Source organism: Falco peregrinus, chromosome 8 (assembly GCF_023634155.1).
Source record: "Falco peregrinus isolate bFalPer1 chromosome 8, bFalPer1.pri, whole genome shotgun sequence".
NCBI classification, from domain to species: Eukaryota; Metazoa; Chordata; class Aves; order Falconiformes; family Falconidae; genus Falco; species Falco peregrinus.
In genome coordinates this window covers 38,022,462-38,045,379 of record NC_073728.1, presented here as the reverse complement: position 1 = coordinate 38,045,379, position 22,918 = coordinate 38,022,462, and the positions used below count along the sequence as shown (strand labels likewise).

General features: G+C 34.5%; 1 protein-coding gene across 1 annotated transcript in view; it reads left to right on the top strand.

Moving 5' to 3' along the window:
- LRP1B (LDL receptor related protein 1B) overlaps positions 1-22,918 on the top strand; it is a 471,012-nt gene that overhangs the window by 398,862 nt on the left and 49,232 nt on the right. The window contains exons 68-79 of the mRNA XM_027793849.2: positions 355-461; positions 1,377-1,509; positions 4,665-4,787; positions 5,313-5,435; positions 5,688-5,825; positions 6,290-6,424; positions 7,459-7,578; positions 9,791-10,032; positions 15,958-16,181; positions 16,435-16,541; positions 19,786-19,902; positions 22,328-22,501. Of these exons, the coding sequence (XP_027649650.2) occupies positions 355-461; positions 1,377-1,509; positions 4,665-4,787; positions 5,313-5,435; positions 5,688-5,825; positions 6,290-6,424; positions 7,459-7,578; positions 9,791-10,032; positions 15,958-16,181; positions 16,435-16,541; positions 19,786-19,902; positions 22,328-22,501 (1,743 nt within the window). The remainder of the gene's footprint in view (positions 1-354; positions 462-1,376; positions 1,510-4,664; positions 4,788-5,312; positions 5,436-5,687; positions 5,826-6,289; positions 6,425-7,458; positions 7,579-9,790; positions 10,033-15,957; positions 16,182-16,434; positions 16,542-19,785; positions 19,903-22,327; positions 22,502-22,918) is intronic.

Sequence of the window (22,918 nt, the reverse complement as noted above, 5' to 3'; positions counted from 1 at the left end):
TTTACATTACTTAAGGTGAACTCTAAGCCCATTTTAAAGAATACAGGTTTTTTAGTATACTTCTTCTATGAATGTGTGTGTGTGTGCAGTTACCATTGTTACCAAGCATCAGGAAAACACAAAAAGAAATTTCTCAGTGCTAAAACACAAATATCCTTTCACTATCATTATACAACTTACTTAGGATGCAACAATTCAGTTTTGTCAATTATTTCATTGTAGCTTACAAACGTTTGGAAAAGCTTTGATGAGCTAAAAATACATCTGCTTACTGTGTCGACCAGATGAAAATTTTAAAGCAGCTTATTTAGAAATTGTCTTTTTCTTATTGCTAAAACATGTGTTTGTAACCAGCATCTCCAACCTGCTCTTCAAGTGAGTACGTGTGTGCAAACGGAGGCTGTATTTCGGCATCTTTGAAATGTAATGGAGACTATGACTGTGCTGATGGATCTGATGAGGTAGATGACAAATTTCTGTTGATCACACCCCTCCACCCACCACCCCCACCCTCCCCCCACTGTCTGACATGAAATTTGTTAACAGTTCTAGATCTGAAGATAAATACAAGGGCCAATGGGTTTTTTTTTGCATTCATTGAACTCTGTCAGATAACTTAGCCCCATGATTTTGGTTCCCTGGTAGTTACACTGCATTGTGTTTGTTTGCTCTGAGGACACCTTTTGGAGTAGACAAATTTGTTTCCCCCAAGTCAAAACGTGAGCATGGTTCTGGGTGAGTTTGCTTCAGGGACTGCTCCGTACTCACAGTGTGGACTAGTTTGTGTCACGTTTGGCTCCCTCTGTCCTCTAGATTAATTGAACACAATCCTAACAGGCACCTCAGCCTCCATGGGCCTTCTTGCCATGCTCTTTCTACGTGTTGCACTGTTGATATTTTCTAATAAAAAATTACTACCTGCATGAACAATTTGAAGAAAAAAAGACCAAAAAGAGTTGTTACTTCTCAGAGCCATAAAGGTGCTAGTTAGGAGTATGAAGGGTGCCTGAACTGAATGCTACACATCCTCATCAATGTGGTTATGAGCCAGTTCACTCTAACTGGTCTCATGTCTAGGGTCATTCCTTGTAGGGTGGTTGGCTTCAGAAATGTAAATGTAGCCATTGTTTCCATTGCTAATACTGAGCAACATAAAGTAATAATATCAGAACTATCAGAACTTATATAATGTGTGGTTACAATTTCACTTGGACTTCAATAACTATTGAAATTGCACAGTGTGTCATCAGGGACAACTTTATTGTATTAAATCCATAGGACAATGAAAAACAGTGTTGGCAAATTTTATTAGGTTTGTCTTTAGTATGTTGTTGCTCTCATTCATTAATACTTAGTTCATTTCTGTATTCATACAGATAGATTGTGTAACAGAATGTAAAGACCACCAGTTTCGATGCAAAAATAAAGCCTACTGTATCCCTGTCAGATGGCTTTGTGATGGGATCCATGACTGTGTGGATGGCAGTGATGAAGAAAACTGTGACCAAGGTGAGAAACACTTTTTTTAAAAGTCTTACTTTTTTAAATTATTATTTTATTTATTTTATTTAGTAATACAGGTTGTAAGTTAGTGGTACCCTGGCCATTCTCAGTGATAAAATAAAAGCTCTGTGACCTTCTTCAACAAAGACAGTATAGCAGCTTCACAAGCAATTTACAAGAGGAAACAAAACTTACGTTTTTTATGACTCCCGGCTTGTTGTTCCTTTGCATTTCCTTCCTCAAGGACCAAAAGGTTGTGTTATTACTGGAAGCATTCTGTCTCATCAGGGAAATCTGTAATAAGTCCAGTTAATTTACAGTTTTATAGGCAACAATAAATTAAAAACCCATGCAATATAATGAAAAATTGCTAAATAAGTAATCCTAAGACCCCAGTTTTTTTATTTTCTTCTGTGGAGATGAAATGTTGCAACTAACCAGAACCCATAAAACCACATTTTGAATTCTCAGTCTCCTTAGAGAAAAGAAATACGCACATAACTTGATTCACATGAAGCTAAACACTATGCTCAGACTGTCATGCTCATGATTAACCTTCCAAATAGGTTTCTGTGAACTACATCTGTTAAACTAATTCTCATGGTTGCTGATGATATTTTTTTTAACTGAACCTTCCTTCAGCTACCAGGCAGTAGCAGTGTAACTCTGCCCAAAATTCTTGGTAAGTGTAGTAAATCATTAATTGTTGCAAATGCAGAAATTCTTACTCAAATTATAGAATTCTTCTCAAAAGCAAAACTTTACTCAGCATTTTGTCAGCTTCTTAATTTTTCCAGATTTTCCTTCTTTTCTTTTCTTCAAAGTGAGTAGTTCTGTGTTAGTCATCTACAGTCACATAATGTGTGTAACTTCAAAAGCATAATGCAGCACAATAATAAGTAATAATAATCAGAGATGAAGCAAGCAATTATTATAGAGTAAAATAGCCTTCCCTTATTTTGTTGAAAGTCTATTAAGCAGCACCACTAAAAAAAAGAAGTTATATGGGATGATTAAACTTGAATGAGAGACCAGAAAATGAAGAAAAGGGGAAGAACGTTCCAAAGATGTGTAGATGCAAAGAGAAAAACATCCCATTTGGAAGTGTTGAAGTGAATTGTTCTAAGAAGACTAAGATAACAAAGTTTTAAAAAACTTCTAGTCCATTTTAAAACTGCTTTTAAAATATCTGGACTTTATCTCTTTAAAAAGCAATGAAGTGTAAGTAAATAGCAACACACTTATTTTCTCTGAAGCCCACATTATTCTTTGGCTAGCATAATGGACCTTCTGTGAACTGCAAATTGCTTATAATGCAATAAGAAGCCTTTTGCCTAGTTGGTTATTGCTGCAATACTTTGTATTTATGTCACAATTATGATTTCTGTTATAGAAATCTATCCTATAAAGGAATTATGACAGGCAGAGCAATCATATGAAACAAATGCCAGTTTATCTCACTGATAACTAATTTTTTCCTCTTTGGAAAGGCGGCAGACGTGAATGGAGTTTTATTCTACAGCATTCTAAAACAATCTCCGTAATATTTATTTGTAGCCCACTGTGCATATTTATAAATATAGTACCTTTCAATCTTACTATACAACTAGAATTATGGTTATACTGTGATTACGCACACAATTATTTATATTCATGTCTTTCATCATGAATCATACTTGAATTTTATATATTTTTTCCTTGGATAATATTAAAAAATATTTCTGTTAATGTTTGTAAAGTATATTTGCAAAAGGCAGTGAATTGTATTTGGTAACATGGTGTGAGAGTTCCCAACATCCTCTTACATGGGTATTTCATGCAAATTAATTTCCTAAAAAAAAATTTAAACCATTCTGAACCCTTCAGAGCAAAAGAAAGATTTCTGTTGATTTTAATGGGCTGTGAACAGGGCACTGGATGAATAAGTAAAAAGCCGCTGGAGCTTGATCTAACTATATAGGGTAGCTATAATGCATTGAGGTAAGCCACAGTGAGAGTTTTGGTGTTACCGTAAAGTGTTTCATTGGTTCCTCCTCTGCAGGTATACAGCTTTATTTCTTTTATACTCTGCTCCTCTCAGGAAACTGACAATTTGGTTACCATAAAAAAATGTGACATAGAAAATTGATTTCAAGAAGTTTCCGTAACTTCATTGATTGCTAGGGGTAAAATTTAGTCATAATTTTGAAACAAAAATTTACTGCTACACATATTAAAACTAAATCCAACTTGAACTAGTTTATAAAGCTTGAGCATTCCAGCTTAAAAATAAATTATCTCACCCTCTGTTCCATTTTGTTAGATGATTCAGAGTTCAATCAATACTGAAGTTACATGGAAGAATTTCTTCTTGCTCCATTCTGTGTTCAGTAAATATCCTAATGAGAAATTTCAGAAGTTACAAAGAGGAAGAGACTGTTGGAGGTCACCTAGTCTTATCCACTTTGTGCCTGCATGACTAGATCTTCCCCGATTACAGAGTTTATACTTGATGGGGCTGTTACAAGCCTGGCCAAGCCTGTTACTTCTCAGGAGAAGACAAAGGTGCTGCTTCGTGGCTAAGGACTGCAATCACTTTGTCTCTTCTGAACATGACGCGTGGCTCAGAGGGTGGGAGTAGGAATAGGCAGGGAATCAGACATTCATGTGAAACAAACCGGCACTGAAGTGGCCTTTCACAAATTTGCCCGTATTTCTGTGTTCTGGTTTGTACCATTCTCTGACACACAGATGTACTGATGCACTCGGCCAGGTCTGCTCTGAAAGGGGCATCACCGAAGGCAGTTACGGACAGGAATAGCGCAGGCATCCCCTGGCTAAATGCAAGGGCAGCGTGCCTAGCTGGTGGGCTGGCAGCGTCGGTCTAATAACTGCCCTTTCTAGACAGGGCAAAGAGGTAATTCCTAGCTAACAGTCATGAGAAGGAAGTGAAAAAAAGTGTGTGGTCGAGGAATAGATTGTTAAATGAGTATTACTCTCTGCCTCTCCAACCCTTTTATTTGGGATCTGTTCATTTAGTTATAGTACATGTGTCGTTCTCTGCAGGTAGTGAGTGATAAGCTGTTGTCCTGGTTTTATCAAGTATTTATGTTCTTTCTTTTGTCTTTCTGTTTTTCTGTTGTTGGTTTTTTTTTTTCCCTGTCATCTTTTCAACGTCCCAGGGGGAAATATATGTAGAGCTGATGAATTCTTGTGCAACAATTCCCTCTGCAAACTACATTTTTGGGTTTGTGATGGTGAGGATGACTGTGGAGATAACTCCGATGAAGTTACTGAAATGTGTGGTATGGCATTACATTTTTCAGTGCTTTTCATGTAGTAAAGCAAGAAATTGCATGTAACATACATAAATATATAAGGACATATGCATCTAAGTTTTCTTTATTGTACTTTTAGAACAGTAGCTTCACATGTGGGATACAGCTTTCTGTTCATGGTATTCATGTAATTTCAGATAAGATTTTAATCTTTTTGTAGGAAATGCACAGATGGGAAAAAAATTACTTCTACATTGAAATATTGGTCACCCTACTTCCTTTGTTATTTTTCTGTCATGTTTACTGATTCTCAAAAAGAAGCATAATTACCCTTATCACATAAAATAATTTCATTCCCTAAATGAAGAACGTATATCCTAAACACTGTTGAAGTGTTATTCCATTAGGTACCAGAAGTTAAAATCAAGTACCATTCATATGCCAAGTACAGCTGTGTTCCTATGCCTGCTTATTGATTTAATGATGAGACATTAAAGAAGGTTCAAGAATACTAGCTGGGTAATAGCTGGTTCCTTTTTTTTTAATATACAGTAAAATTTCCATGCCCTCCAACCAGACCGTACAGATGTAGAAACAACAGGGTTTGTCTACGACTTGAGCAGATTTGCAATGATGTTGATGACTGTGGTGATAACTCGGATGAAGATCACTGTGGTAGGTGGTATTACCTTTCAAGGTATTCAGATCAAAGAAAACAACTAGAAGGCAAGCTTTGTTACAGAGATCTGCTTGTCCTTCAGTAAAGCTTAACTGGAGGTTAGTAGATCAGAATTCGAAAGAAATTAAGCCTGAAATCATTTTCAGTTGCTTAAATGTTTCATGGTGATTCCCATTTGTGTGTGTCTAAAATAATCTAAGATTCATAAATACTGATTTATTTTTCTCTTATTAATTTACAATATATAGATAAAATGACATATAAAGCAAGACCGTGTAAAAAAGATGAGTTTGCTTGTAATGATAAGAAATGTATTCCAATGGAGCTGCAGTGCGATTGGTTTGATGACTGTGGAGATGGTTCAGATGAGCAAGACTGCAAAATAAGTGAGTTTGGTTGACAAGATACGTTTTTGTGACTGTAGTAGAAAAGAAATAATTAACAGAAATTTTCATCCATGCAAAACCTACTCAACAACACAGAAATTAATTAAATTTAAAGCTTTTTTTTTAGTTAAAAAAGAGGTAATTCTATACAAATTTTATAGCAATTCAGGTTGTAGTGGTTTTTAGAGTAGTTCTTGAGGTTTTGAAGTATTTTGTTTGATGTTTACAACAAGATAAATTTTAGTATTAAATTCTTGATGTGAAATAAATTATCTCAATTAAATGCTGTCAATTTATATGCATATGTAGGTAAATACTGTAATGTCATGCATTTGTTTAAAATTTACCTAATACTTTTTTAACAGAAAGATAAATTTGTTATTTGTTTTTGTTATTTAAGATCTCATTTTTAACAGTTTTAACACATATATCAGCGGGTTTTTAGACATTTTGTTTATGTTTAGGTGTCGCTGAATATACATGTGAAGGCAATGTGAATCCTTGCGGAGATGATGCATACTGTAGTCAAACAAAAACATCCCTATTGTGTCAGTGTAAACCTGGGTTTCAGAGAAACAGGAAGAATAGGCAATGTGAAGGTACAGATCTTTTCCATCATCCCTCACTGTAGAGTATTAAAAGTCAACTGTACAGTCAACTTTCTATGCTAGAGAAGGAGATACGTATCACATACTTTTTTTCAGCAAGTAAAAACTTTTTCATAGCTATGGATTAAGAAATCAGGAAAAGAAACTTAAAGGATTTACTAGATGTAGGCTTATGCATTTTATGTGGAAACAGTATCAAAGATTAAGATTGGTTGTGAATGTCAAAAGTTTCAGGTCAGACCACTAAATGATTTAATAATTTAAGGGATAAGTTGGTGATTTAAGGTCTATTATATTATTTAAGTGAGCAGTTGGGACTGGTATTAAAGTTGGTATACGAGAATATTTTGAGATGATTGAAATAATGAAGATGTGTGAAACAGAACTGAAATGAAAACAAACAGATTTAAAGTGAAATTTCTTAGAAAATGTAGTCTTAATATATATGATGCCACACTGGTCAGGAAAAAAGGCATAGTTGTTATAATGAAAAAGTTGATCAGAAAGATAAGATGAATGTACCTTCCCAAAGAAAAGGTTGTGAATTAATTTTCTTACTGATGAGCAGTAACTTAAAGAAAAAGTGGGAGATCACTTCAGTGGGATTATCAAAGTGAAATACATACTTGCATACAAAAACTTCATTGTTTGTCTTTTAAGAAAAATTATACACAGGGGCTTTTCCATCAAGGGATAATCACATAATTTTGACTGTACCAGAAGCAGATATGTTGAAGATAATTGTAACAGACATTTTCATTCTCAAAGTTGATTTCAAGCTCTAATGAAAATAGATTGATATAGGAAGGGTGGAGAAATAATACAAGAAAATCTTTCTGAGATATGTTGGTTGCAGCAGAAATAACATTAGTGATGATTGCAGAAGACTTCTTTTACTCTTGCAAGATAACACCAATGTTTATGAGTTCCTTTTGTTCATCTGCTTTGTTCCATGATTTTCCAAACATCTTAAATAATAGTGTATTAAGCTATAAGTGTATAAATTACAATTGTTTTCCTTGTAGATATCAACGAGTGTATGGTATTTGGTACCTGCTCCCAACACTGCAACAATATTAAGGGGTCATATAAATGTGCATGTGAGAAAAACTATAAGGAGAGGAATAACAGCTGCATAGCAAAAGGTAAGGCTAGACAAATCAAAATCGAGAGTAGTAAATTTGTTATGTATGTGGCTGGTAACACTAATGTGTTGCATATACAGTTTGGTTTTACATTAGTATTTCTTGCATAGTGCACAGAAATAATTCTCAAAACCACTCAGATTTTTACCTGTCATTGTGGTAAGCAGTATATTCTTATCGCTCCCATGTAAATGTACATACTTAATATGAAAGTCTATTTCCAACTTCGGCTTTCTCTATTTACAAAAATATATACACAAATAAGAAAAAAAGAGGTTATATAATAGCAAGCTTGTAAGTATTCTGTTGAAGATTTAGAAGCTGGAGAGAAGAATTATTTTTTTCATAGAAACATGTTTTAGGACTTTAGGAATAAAATAGTATTTGGAGTTACCATGTTTTGCTTTGTCTTCTTGAGAAATCTTATAGAAGTCATTTAAGTCGACTTTTTCTAAGTACAGTCACCTAAGAATGTAATCCTATAAATCAGCTGCCTAGTTCATGGTCCAGTGAATGTAAAGAAATGTACACACATCGATGCTATTTCTGTCTTTCATAAGGCATTGCACAAAATGGAGGTAAAACTGGGTATGTAGCTTTTAAATCATTTTAGAAATGGAACAAGCAATAACCCACCTGCCTGAGTAAAGTTAACATAACATTTATGGATCTCTACCTGAATAACTGAAAGTATGGTCATACCATTTCACCTGCAATTTAGTGAAATTTTGGTGTGAATTTGACTTGCAACTCCACTTGGAGTCTTCACTGCTGAATGAGTGTCGTAGTTTCAAGGTGCGGCCCCATACACATCTCTGTGGTGCACAGCTATCAGCTGTACCTGATTTGGACCTCATGGCCAGTAACCACATGTTGTGGCCATACGTCTAGAACCTTAACAGCTGGTATAATGTTAATTCCAGTCCTTCCTTCTTTGTAGCACACCCGTTAGTAATGTAGGTTCACCATGCTGGGTAGTTAGATAGTGATGGTCAGATTTTTTACATGCTCTGCTCATGTTTTCGTGAAGCAAACTTACCATGGGAAGATTCTACTAATGAATCATTAGTAGTTTCCTCTATACGTAACGTGGACTCTGTCAGGATTTAGCATCATTGCCTATCACTGAAGAAGCAGTCAAATTATGACATGGGAACAAGCAAGGTTACTAGTTGGGGGTGGTGGCTTGTTATTGTAGAAGCACAGACATTATTCTGAGGGCTTATAATTTAAAACTCTGGGAATCATTATCCTACCTCTGAATTCTTCGCAAGCTTCGTTTCTATTGTAATACAGTTAATGTGTATGTCTTTCCCACATTGATACTTACTTTAATGGAAATCCTTTTTCTTCTCGTACTTAGCAGGAGCAAGGGAACTTTTTTTTTTGTTGTTGTATTTCATACTGACAAGGAGGAAATGTGTTGGACAGACATTATTATAAGTTGAGTCTCAGTGGATAAATGTGATACAAATTGGAAAACTAAAAAATTGCAAATACATTCTAATATATCCAGCAGATTTCAAACTTTCTCAAAATTTAATGAATAGATACCAGAGAGCATTTTCTTGTGAATAACGTACTTTGCAACATATGAATCAAAATTATAACTAGCTATTCGTAAATACCTCTCATCCACAGGTACCTATAAATGTTCACTATCTGAAATGAGGAGATAGAAGACACAGCTGCACATATTCTGTAGCAGCTTTGGTCCAGTTTGCTTGTGTTGCAATCCATTTCAAAACTTTGCTTCCTTCACTAAAGATAGGATGTTTCCATTTCTAATTTCCGATTGAGCAGTTTAAAATAATTCTTATTGTCAACTTTGTGTTCCTTTAATATATACATTTATGATCATCTAGATACAACATCCATATAAAAAAAGATGTAGCGATTCATATGGGCTTAATACATAATATCCCCTATTTTTTTTTTATGTTTAAAGTGTTCAAATTCTTATATTACATACTCCTTAAAATATAGTTTTAGGTGTCACAGTGTGAGCTTCGACTCATTGAAACAATATACTGGTGTCAGAGTATGAAGAGTTGCATTTACTACCCAGTATGTGTGAGTGTTTTTGCAGTCAGAAAGTAATTTTAACATAGGAATTTACCAGACAAACACCAAGAAGCTACTTGAGTGAAAAGCACTGATTTTGCATTAGTTGACATTTACCTTATTTTTGTTTCATTATAATAATCCCTAGGCTCTGAAGATCAAGTTCTCTATGTTGCTAATGACACTGACATCCTGGGTTTTGCATATCCATTCAACTACAGTGATGTTCATCAGCAAATATCACATATTGAACATAATTCAAGGATAACTGGAATGGATGCATATTTTCAAGGGGACATGATTGTTTGGAGTACTCAATTTAATCCAGGAGGGATTTTCTACAGAAAACTTCACGATAGAGAGAGAAGGCAAAGTAACAGTGGCTTAATAGTAAGTGATCAAAATCAAAGATTACATGATGCAAATTTATTTTGATATACCTTTCTGTTCTGATTATCTATAATAACATGTGCTGATTTAATAAATTAAGATGTCTATGTGTGAATGATTTTATTCAAGTTGTATATATGTCTACTAATGCCTTTCCATTCAAGACTGACAGACGTGGTCACACAACTGTAGTATTTTAAAGTTTTCCACAGGGAAATAACCAGTGTGTTACAATCTTTCCAAGCTTCTATAGCATCAAGATTTTGTATTTTAAGGGAGACAAGACAGAATATAATAGACCTATATATGCAACATGTGGTTTAAAGAAAAGCATGAATTTCAAATCCTTGGAAGGCAGAACATGTATATAGGTCAAAGACAAGCTTCATTTCTATAGTGACCATATAAACCATAATATCGGTAAAGCTATGACAAATATTTAAAAGTCAGAACAATAAACATTTCTATGTTGAACTGAATATAATTTGCATATCCAAAATCTTCTTTTGAATAAGCATAAATGTAATTTTGCACTTCACAGCAGAAAAGTGGATTTTTATAACCTACGGTAATTTAAAGTAGGCTTTACCTGAAAATAAAATAAATGCTGATTGATACTCATTTTGCCTAATATATTTCTACAAAATTCTCAAGGAAGTGTTAGTGCTGAATTGAAGATAAATATGTGATCCTTACATTGGTGTTTCTATAATGCCATAAATTTAGAAGTTAGTTATTTATTTTACTTTTTATTAAATGTGATGGCAAAGGAGAATTTTTAATTTTTTCTTGGGCAATAATAAATCAGCTTAGAAAAAACACCTGTGTGGCTGTTTCCTTAAATGTAGGAGAGGTGACAGTGATGACTGTATGTTCACATGAATGTAGGAATCGCCAGCAGTGGTGACAGTAGGCTAATCTCTCAGGTATCATTCAGTTCTTACACCGAATCTGAAATCACTTCTCAGTACCTTTTATTCAAGGGTATCTCCTTTGCAAATGAACAACATTCCTGACTTTTGATGCCAGCAGGGCAAAAATCCTGGGGATGCAGACAGCAATGGGCACTGACGATACCTGGTGTCTGTGATGGCATATATATGGACAGAGTGGTTAAAAACCCACGCTTCCACCTGCCCAGAAAAACAGGGGTCTAGATTTTGGTGACAGAAAGTGTATGTAAAGTAGATCTAAAGCAGAAGATTATTCCTAGCATTTCTAGTAGGTCAGGTGTGCCATTTGTGTTTTGGGAAAAGATGTTTGGATAACCTCTGTACTGAAGATACGGAGTAATTCTACTGTGATCTGTTTTTCTCATTTAAATGTTGCAGATACCTGTACCTAAGAAATCCTGACAGACATATCTCTGTATGGAGTTCATTATTAGAAAAGAACTTGTAAAATCTTGTGAAATTAAAGTTTTTGAGGGGTTGTTGTTGCTTATTTTATTTCTTCTTGGTTAATATGCAGGTGTCTTTTGCAAGGATAAGGGTAGTCTGCTGACCAACAGCCTCTCTAATGGATCTACACCTGCTTACAGGTCCATAAAATTGAACATAACCTTCCTGGAGACTTCTTCAGGGATTGAATTTTTCATGGCTGATTTGACATTGTCTCCCTATTTAAATTAATAAAGATAAAGTGTTCTTAGAATTACGATTATTTTTCTGAAGTACGGAAATACTTTTTGCTTTTTGTGTCTGTTTACCATTACATTACTATACAAAGTACACTTTCTAGTCAGTTCCTCTTAATTCAAAACTATTGGGAAAATTACGTTTTGCTTTATGCATCATTTTCCCCTGCCTCTTCAGTAGAGGCAGTTGCTCATGAAGATTCTTGGTCCAAGCCATCCAAAGCTTCTTACCAAAAAATAGGTGGAAAATGCACAGACTGTATCTGAATATATCTTGAACACATTTCATTTATATTTGTAAAACATTTACTTCGCATTGTGCTAAACTATTCAGAATATTTTCTCAGCGTTATCTTATGAATACTCAAATATTATTGCCTTATATATAACTGATCAGTAGGTTAATTGGTTTTATAGCATTGCTGTAATGTTGTCACTTAAATTCGGTGTTGAAAAGCTTGAGAATTCCTTAATTTAGCCCAAGTTTTTTGATGGAGAAGTTTTCAAAGGTTACATTATAACTTTTATATCTAGACTTTGATATGTAAATCAGGACAGTAAACTTGAACAAAGTCACCTGCATTTTCAGGTAATTGCATTAATGCAAAAATCCATCTCAACTGAAATTGCTCCGTGGAATTAGCATATCAAGAGTCTTCCTCAGAGAATACCTTTAAGTACCTCTTGTATTTTTCTGCGAAAAAGGGTTTAAGCTTGGTACAAACTGAAGCGTTAAAGGCAATAGTATGTATCAACTCTTCAGAGTTTATTGGCGGATGCAGAGAAGAGTTGCATTCCAATTGAATTAAGACTGTATAAATGAATTGGTGATAACATGTGCAGCTGTTTACTGACATAATCCTTGGGGAGAGATGTATTAGTTATGTGAATGACTATTCGACACACAGTAACTTGACACTTGAACTCAGGTGATGTTTTTCATGGAAGAGGACACAAAGCTGAACACTGAAATAATTGTATGGCATAACAGGAAGAAAAGCGTAGGATTTGTAGTGTATCCAGTCAGTATATTAGCAGCTCGCTCCAGCCTCAGTGTTCTGAGAGCTTAACGAGACCCTTAACCGCTCTTGCAAGATATCCAATATATCCCAGTGTTTGCCCCAGGCCGCTGTGAAATTCAGCGTATCACTGTGAACGGAAACAATTTCTAGACTGTTTTCTCTAAATAGCGTTAATTTATTGTTTTACCTTAAAGCTATAGCTCTATATGGGTGAAGTTTATGTACTTAGGAGAGACCCTCTCTTTCTGGAATCAACTGGTTGGGATTTTTAAATGATCCTACTTATGTAACAGAAATAGTGCTTAGGTGAACCGGGCTGCTGGTCTGTCGAGGAAAATTCTCTGTGTCTGCACGTGAAAGTCTAAAAGTTTTCTAGTCTTATTGTTTCTCAGTTATTTTTACTGTTCCAAATATATTAGATAATGTTTTATTTTTAATGAAGATATTTTAAGCAACAAGAAATCATTGGTTTACTTTATTCCACACCAATGTCGTACCAAGTTTCTCTGAAGTAGAGAAAATATCACTTCACATGTGCTAATGGTATAAATTAGATAATTAGATTTGTAATTTAGTCTTTCTGTGGTAAAATGCTAAGCATTGCAAGGTCACGGACGGGTTCCTGCTGCATGTGTACATGTTTTCTGCTGTCAAACTCAACTTCAGGGGTTGAAAATTTTTCTGTAACCTAACATTATATCAAAATGGTTTCCAGGTCCAAGCTTTTATGACTGCAGCTCTTTTTTTTTTTTTTTTTCTTTTTTTTTTTTTTTTTTTCCAGTTCCTTACCTTTAAAACAGGTTTTATGGTAGGCAGCAGTTCTGATCAGAAGTCAACAAGCTGACAGGGTCTGTAGTTGTGCAGAGATTACCATGCTATAAAAGGTGTTTAAGCTTCAAACCCCAATTTTTCTAATAAGTTGTAGTATGTTATATTTAGCACCAAAGTGGGCTAAAATAACTGTAGAAAATACTAATGTGATTTTGTATTTCCATCCTTATTCTCTATGCAAAATCGTTCTTCAAAATTAACATAATCCAAATAAGCTATTAGATAAAAGCTCATTTACAGTAAGTAATTTTCCTAGACAGTATGAGAAGATGCATAAGACATCCGAAATATGATGTAGCTGGGCTGAAACTTAATGAACACAACTGAGAATTACACAGCCATGGCATTAGCTAGTAGGTTTTATTCTCTTTTTTTTTTTTTTTTTTTTTTTAAATCTCTTAACAGCAGATGGCTCCTTTCCATTTCTTCTGATTGTCTCCTTGTTCATTTGATCTTTAATATGCACCCCAGTGTTACTGAAATTTCACTTCTCTTGTGCTGTTGACAAGAATGAGAAAAAGTCAGTGTTAGTAAGCAACCCAACCTTGCTCCAGGATCTTTTTAGGATGTCCCTTTGCCTCATCTGCTTCTACTACCAGTTTTTTGGGAGCTGTCTCTCACTCTACGTGCTAACTCCCATCACGTGCTTACCAGGCTCCAAAAAAAAACAGTCTTACTGTCCACAGTGGTTCTTGAACAGTCCAAAGGCAGGCAAGGGGCTGTGCTGCCCATGACAGCTGCCCTCCCTTTAAAAGAATATTTGTTTCAGCATTGTAAACCAGTACCATTAACCCTTGCAGTCTCCCAAGTAGTAACTGGAGATCTGCAGGTATGAGGGGCTTCTTGACACAGTTGCCTGAATATTGCCCAGAATTAAAAGGAGTTGTGATTAAAAATACAATAATGCTTAACTAAAAATACCTACATTTTTGGGTATCTTGTCCTTTACAGGAATGTTGCTTGGATAATGTAACAAAGAAAAAAGTTATTGCATGCAAATGCTACATTTATTAAAAAATAAAATAAAATAAAAATTTTGGTATTTCTGGCAGCATATGCCACCAGTATCATAATTTCATAACAAGGAATTACGATACATTATTTTGTTTAACTTTAATAAATATCACTGTGGCCCTGTTTTTAAAGAAATACTGTTTGTAAATGCAGTGATTGATTTTGCTGCTTTAATACTCATCTAAATAGAAAGTCAGGGTTCTGAATATCTCTAGAATATGCATTCTGTGACATTTTTGCAGAACTAAATGTTTATGAACAATGATCTAAATTCACCCTTGCAGTCCTATTATTTTACCTAGAGAATGAAATGACCTTTATTTTATGATGAAACTAGTGTACAAATGTCTTTGTGGTATTAGGGAACTCTGACACCTGAAGAAAACAAGGATTTTCTTTCCTGATTTTTCAGTTATGTAGCTTAGTAGCATTCCATTACTGCATTTGTCAAGGATTAGACATTTTTTTTTCATAATTTAAGTTGGTGTCATTATAGGTAAACAGGCAAACAATTGCATATGTATTTAGTTCATGCAGGTCTTTGATTTTTTTTCTTTTCTCTTTTATGGTATGCTGCATTCATGTTAGAAATGATTGGCTAGACCTGTTTTACAGATTTTTACTATTTGAGGGAATGCTAGTAAACTTTAGAGAAACTTGTTCATTGGTAACTCCTATTTGCTTTACGAACTTCTGTCCTTACAACCGTTTTTGGGGATCTAGGCCTTAACGATAACTGAAATCATGACAGGGATACTACATTTTAGAATTGTGAAGTTATAATCAGTCACATTATAATACGTGAAGCTGAATATTGCAGTAACTCTGCTTCTAATTGGTGGTGGAACACGGAAGCAGTTACCAGGAAGGGAAGAGAAACACTTAAAGAATTCCTTGCAATTGCGTGCTAGTATGGGTCAGAATGCAGAATTAACTTTATGCAGCGGTTTTATTTATTCTTGGCAGACGGCTGAGCAGCCACACCTCAGGATGGTCTCGAGCACTGTTTTCACTGAGGGATGGGGTGGGACATCACACCATAGTTCTGCACGGACTATAGTAGCTGTATATATAATCTTAATTCTTCCTTTTCCTTTGCTTTTGAATTACAGTAAGTAACAGCTAGTTGCTTCAGTATCAGTAGTTCAAGAAGTTCATGCCCAAGAGTCTTTTTGTTATTGTAGGTAGCATTAGGCTTGAGAAAACAGGTTTGAACTGTTCTGCATTGAACAGAACTGTCAGCAGATCACTTAGAGCTTATCTCCTACAGGTGGAATTGGTGTCTTTCCAATACAGTGTTTTAAAATATTTTGCCATGTTAATGGTAAAATTTACTTAACTGCCAAACATTGCATAAATCCTTGACAATACAGCTGCTGTATTCATTTCCATAAATCTGACTTTGACATCTGTTCCTTTTAGTGTCCAGAATTCAAAAGACCTAGGGGCATTGCTGTTGACTGGGTTGCTGGAAACGTTTACTGGACTGATCATTCCAGAATGCATTGGTTCAGCTACTACACAACGCACTGGACTAGTCTGAGATACTCCATCAATGTAGGTCAATTGAACGGACCTAACTGTACCAGGCTCCTTACAAGCATGGCGGGAGAACCATATGCAATTGCTGTAAATCCCAAAAAGGGGTATGTATGTTGCAACATTACTCTGTTTTAGTAATTCAAACAAAAATGCAAAATAGAGAAATAAAATTATGTTTACAAATGTCTAAACTTTTTCAAGTCATTTACTTAACTGTCCTTCCCAATTTACCTGTGTGTAAATCAGGATCTTTCATCTTTCAGTTAGGTTGAAAGGCTCATAATCATTTAATGTCAGTGAAGTGTTTTGAGGTTCTGTATAGGCATCCAGCTTATTTTTTATGTTTAATACTTCTAGGATGATGTATTGGACAGTTATTGGGGATCGCTCTCACATAGAGGAATCATCTATGGATGGTACTCTGAGAAGGATATTGGTTCAAAAGAATTTACAAAGACCTACAGGTATATAGCTTATCCATTTTTCCTAATTATATGACACTTGCTAACTCAATGTATATTTCTTGGCTGAATTCCAGTTTCTCAGTTTGCAGATAAAAGCTTCTTAAAATATTCATTCTGATTATTCATATGCCGTTGCTAATAAAATTCTTAGTTTTGTTTTCAAATGATACATCTTAATATGACTTAAACTTTTGTAACAAAGCTTAACATGATAATTTCACAAAGCAGTATCAAAGGACTATATATAATCGGTTAAAATATGATTTGTTCAATAACACTGAACAAGCCAAATCAATTAAGCGAACACCAGTTAGTTTTGAGACACATTTTTTAAGAACACGTTTGAAATCTCACTGAGTATTCTAGTTACATTCCTGAATACGCTGTGGAATAGTATAAAACAAGATTTAGGTATTCAAAGAAGCAACAACTCAATTATCTCAGTATTTTACAGGTCTATTTTGAAGTTTGACAGTACATGCTGAGATCTTGTGAATTACCATTAAGACTCCATTGGCAGGTTAAAAGTAATTTTTATGACAAAGGAAATAATAAATCCAGAATAAAATTTGTCTCTCTTAAATAGCAGCATTCTGTCTTGAAACCACAAATGATTTGTTCGTGATCCATTTTCTCATGAGATCTTTGATGTTTCTCCAGGTTTACAATGATAATTTGTTATTATTGCATTGTAAATTAGAGTTTGTCCAACTTTAGTACGCATATCTATTGAAATGTAGGCTTCTTTCAGGAGGATGCTGTCTGAATATTTAATCATCTCAGGAGCTGCCACTATCACAGCAACAAGTAATAATATTTTCACAGACTGTTAAGTCCCGTGCTAAGGTGGGCTTATGGTGATGTGTATGCAGATCATACTCATCCCTTAAAGGAAACACTCTTTATTGACATTGATTAGATTGAAATGTAGCAACTTCAGAAATTACATGTATGATAAGGAAAGCTTTGAGGAGAGGAAGCTCATGCTCCTTAGGCAAGTAAAAAGCAAGATGGTGATAACAATAACAATTACCATCAGTAGTAAATTCAGGAAGAATCTTCTGATTATTCAGACAGAAAGACAACAGAATTCTATGTTGATCAGAGTTGTTATGTATTCTTTACTGAACTTATATAAAACGTTGTGAACATATCAGATATACAAATCATTAGATTTAGTTCTAGATGCTGGAATCGTGCTTAGGCTCTTATTATCAGTCTGGTTGATTTACAAAGTTATGTCCTACAGAGCCAGTCACCACTTCCTTGATCATTAAAGGGTATTTACACACACTTTTTTTGGTCATAAGGTTTAGATTAGTGAATTTATTGAATTTTGTAGGTAGCAATGGTATAAAGATTATCTGAAAATGCAAGTATTTACTTCTTTCCTGACCAGAAGCAGAACTGCAAGAGCTTTTCTTCATAAAATTTCCCTTGTTATATTTTATATAGAAAAGTTTCATATAAACATTTAACCAGACTTCTGTCTCCTTATAAGGATAAATAAAAAGAAAATTAAAAAATTAGCAGAGTTACCAAAAATAAGCAGACTTTGCAAAGAGGGAATTTCACAAATGCCTTGCCATGCTACAGATTTTCTGTACTTACTGCCTTGAAAACACTTTTGTGGCATCCTTCTATGCTTTGCTTTCTTCACTTCATGGTAGAAAGCAGATGTTTATGGAATCTTAATTTTTGTCAGGTATTTCACACAGATCCGTGTCTTCATAGAGGGAATGCAAAGTAAGAGTCCAAGCCTTTAATTTTTTCTCCAAAATGAGACTTTTACTGCTATTGTTTAGATTAAGTTTAACATTTTACTAAAGATTTGTACTCCACTGCTCTTTAAATCTATTACTAAATACAATACCTTTACTATTTAAAGTAGAAGAGGTGAGCGTTTGACAATTTTGGTTAGACTTCACGTGATTTACATAAAAATGACTATCATAGAAATGCTGTATGTATAAACCAAAGATAAATACTGTTTTACATTGTTATCTCTGGTACTGTGAAATATAAACAAAGGATTTTATTTACTATTTGCTATTTAAGTAGTCTTATTAAAATGAAAAGAATAATTTAAAGCTGAAGATGGGGACTGCTTCTAAAATATTCCCCCTTACAGGTACCATGTATCACACAGAGCTGACACATTGTGATTATCTTTTACCAGAAATTATTCTCTTTACCTGTATGCCTGAATACCAATGTTTCTTTTAAAAAGGTTTTTTTAAATGGGGTTGCAAATGTAAACATACTTCACTGCAGACTTCCTCCATTTCTTCTCATCTATCTGTAGCTGATTAATTTATGACCTTAAGATAAGTATTTTTGCTGTTATGTATAATTTCTTTTGATGTATTTTTTCTGACTTACCTACTTACATAAATAGGAAGAAAAATACTTTTCCCCATTATTATTAAAAATACACTACAACTTCAAAAGCTCAGAATTAAATTACTTTATGGTTCCAAGATTTCTTTTCGGTCTGAAGCTTTTGACATGACCTAAAATGCCATATTAATCATTTAATCATCCTCTATGAAACATGGACTGCTTGATTTAACTATGTAGTTATTGCCTGGAGGCTGGGTAGTCACAATGTTATCTATCTTTTATTCTTATTTGTGCCCTCAGTTAGTCACTTTTGTGCTTTCTTTTCATATATACGTGAATGTATATGTCTGTCTATATTACTGTTGTAAGTCTTGCAGCACTAATGTAATTAAAATAATCTGAATTTTAATTCTGTAGTAATTACTGCATGTGAAGCATTGGTGATAAAACCCCTGCGGTGATATACTTGTAGAAACAGGAGAGGTTCGGAAGACCCTGTGAGATCTGAATGCCTCGTTTTTAACGTGTGGTCACACTGATGCTTCTGCTTAGAAATATATTGACATAATAGATTTTTAGTTGTTAGAGCAAATTACAGGATTAGATTCTATATTTAATTCCCACCTGTTATATATCCCTACCTGCTGAGGATAATGGGTTTGAAAAGGTACTGACCTCGGAAGAGTAAGTTAAAGAAAGCAAAAAACCATGGTTGCCTCAAGGGGAAGGTTTAAGCAGAAGGTGTTATATTTTATTCTCCTTGGTTTCCAGTCATGTTTTTTCGTTGTCACCATATTTTGTGTTCACAAGGATGTGAATGATATAATAATGTACAGTTACACAAAAATATTATTTTTTTTCCAAAATCTATATATCTACTTGACCTTTATTTTCTTTGTAGGTCTTGCGGTTGATCAGTTCAGTCAGCGTTTGTTCTGGGCTGATTTTGAATTGTCTGTTATTGGCAGCGTTCTTTTTGATGGGTCAGATTCAGTTGTGTCTGTGAGCACTAAACAAGGTACGGAGAGGTTTCATGTGGCATTTCTGTTTCATTTGGCTGAAGTTTCAGTATTCAGAGAAACTATGTAGGCAGTGATTATTAAGTAATATTTGTTGCTTTTGTTAGGTAATACTTCAGATATTATTGGAACAGATATTTAAGATCAGATCATCCTAAAGCTAGAATTATCTTATGAAGTTACTTTAAGGGAAAAAAGATATGTGCAAATGTCCATGTTTGTTATAAAATTTTTAACTTGAGTATTAATAAATAACATTGTGATTAATATTTACACTTGGCCTCCCTTGGACTTACATAGCAACAGGATCACCAGTTAGAAATTAGAGCTGTCTGCACTGCACAGGAATTGTATAGGTGGTAGAACAGTTGACCTGAATCCATTCTGGGAAAAAATAATGTGTTTGGCTTTCAGGTCAGTAAGTAATCACACATTTCTACTAACAGAATGTGAATGAGGGAAGTTCCTTTCAAAAGAAAACAGATTCTGGTTAAGCAAACTTTGTCTTTATAGAATTGCGTGTTGGCTTTTTAACAATTATATTTGATAATATGTGTAACCATTGTTTTTATAGAATTGTGTGTTGGCTTTTTAACAATTTGATAATATGTGTAACCATTTATGAAATTTGAGTAGACAAGAGAGAAACACATTAAAAAAATTAAAAATTTGGAAGTTGCTTTTTGGGAGGATTTACTAGTGGCCAGTTGGCACTGGAGTTTCATCGGGATCATGTTATATCCAGTGCTACTGGGTGCTTGAACTAATGATCTGGAATGCACCAGAGGGTTCTGAAAGATACTAAAAAAACCTCTCCCATAATCCAAATTGAGGAGGACCAGATTTAAATGAACTTATTCTGGTTTAATAACATTTAATTTCACAATTGGGTCAGTATGCATCGAAATAGTCGTTTGAAGAAGGATCACTTTGAGTGCAGGGATCTGACTACAACCTTCTGTAACCCTGAACCGTTCTGTGCAGATACCCGATGAGATTTTGGAAGGCAGTGACTCCACCTGCCTTCTCGCACCTCCTTTGGTTATACTATTTCATGGTGGCCAGGCTGTAATCTATCGCAAAATACGTATTTTGCTTATGCCGTGCTCAGTGTTGTGGCTGGTACGAAGACTGACAGAGAGCCTAGATTGTGTTTTAACGTGTCTGAATAGTCATTCATATTTTAAGAATAAACATGAGGTTATACTTCAATAGGAGAAAAAAAAAAAAAAAAGACACAACAGTGCTACAGGATAGAACATGTGTAAGCTGTTGACTTTCAAAATAATTTATAGCCTGAAAGGAATATACTACACTGTGCCAAATGTAGCAGATTTGGGGTTTATAAAGGAGAAAATGGAGCACAGGAACTTTTTTGCTTCCATACGTAGCATTTAATACTGAAATACAAGATCACTAAAGCAATGTCACCTTTTATCTCCCATTGACATTTGTAGTAACTATGGAAAAAATAAGAGAGATAGAAAAAGGAAAATTGGGGAAATTTAGAAATTGCTTGGCAATGAGATTAAAGACTTCAACTCATGTAATTAAGCAAGCATAAAATAATGAATTAAAAGTATTTTTATTGAAATAAAATGGTGGAATAACATAGTCAGTTCTAAGTATTGATAGAGTGGAAAACCATAGGAACAAACAAAGGCTGATAATTGAAACTAAATACACATGAAATATAAAACCATTTTTACAGTAAATGGGGATAATAGTAGGAACAAGGTATCATAAGGAATGATAAATTCTATTTCTTCATGGCTTCGAGAGGAGATGCATCTCTGGGAAAGAAGGTTTAGTCAGAAGCTATTGCCTTCTTACGTGGGTAAATGAGTGAAATTCTACAGCCAGGTGTGCACAGGAAATCCAGCTGTGCATACGAAATCCAACTGTGTGGTCTGATTGGCCCTTGTAGCTCTTAAAAATGATGAATTTATACAGTTTTAACATTTTATTTTGCATTCATTTGCTATAATTATGAATTAAAATGAGTGTAGTATGAAAGCTACATTCCAAGTATGTTGAGGAGATGAAGAAATGCTTTATCAGAATTTATTTTTTTATGTACAGCAAAATAATCTGTTTCTTCCTTGTCCCATACTTCTAGTTAGTATGTTCCAATTAGCGAGTTGTTACTGTAGGGTTTCCCTACTGTTTTATAATCAATCAGTTTCTGAGGCTGCATTGTGTGGAAAGCTGACATGAAACTTCAGGTTTTACTTGCTTGTAGTATGGGAAAAGATCATTTTAAGAAGATTGCTTTTATAAAGGCAATCTTTGTGGGTGCAAACCAACCTTTCTGAATAAGAATGTCTTTAGGTAGTAATTGCAGTAACGCAACTGAATTTGTTATTAAAACAGTTGGTTATAATTTGAATATGAATATGTATTTATTCTTCATTTTTATTTAAGGTTTACTGCATCCACACAGAATTGACATTTTTGAGGATTACATATATGGAGCAGGTCCTAAAAATGGTGCATTTAGAGTACACAAATTTGGCAGGAGCCTTGTGGAATATCTAAGCGTGGATGTTGATAAAGCAAAAAGTGCCTTGATTTTTCACCGCTACAAACAAATGGACTGTGAGTAAGCATAATTACTTCAAACTGAATATTGAGCAAGGGGGGAATTTTTCCACCTCAGGGGGGGAAAATAAGGGAATCAAGTTTTATAAATATAAAACGGAGCCTGATTTTACAAACTGAAAATATATCCAGTCATATTTCTTTATATAAGTTTGATTTAGATTTGGTGATGCATTTTCTCTCATTTGAAAGGACATTGGGCAAATGCTTGCCTTGTGTACCTGCACTGTAAATGAGGTTTAAAAGAGAACTGAATACAAATACCTCTAGCCACAACCAGATGAGGTGTTACCAAGATGATTTTTGTTAGTGGAATAAATTCTGTCCTGGTGTGAGTCTTATACTGCCATTTGAGTTGATGTGTTCACTGACTTCAGGCTGTTGATATCCTGGAAACTGGAAGTGTATCAGAAT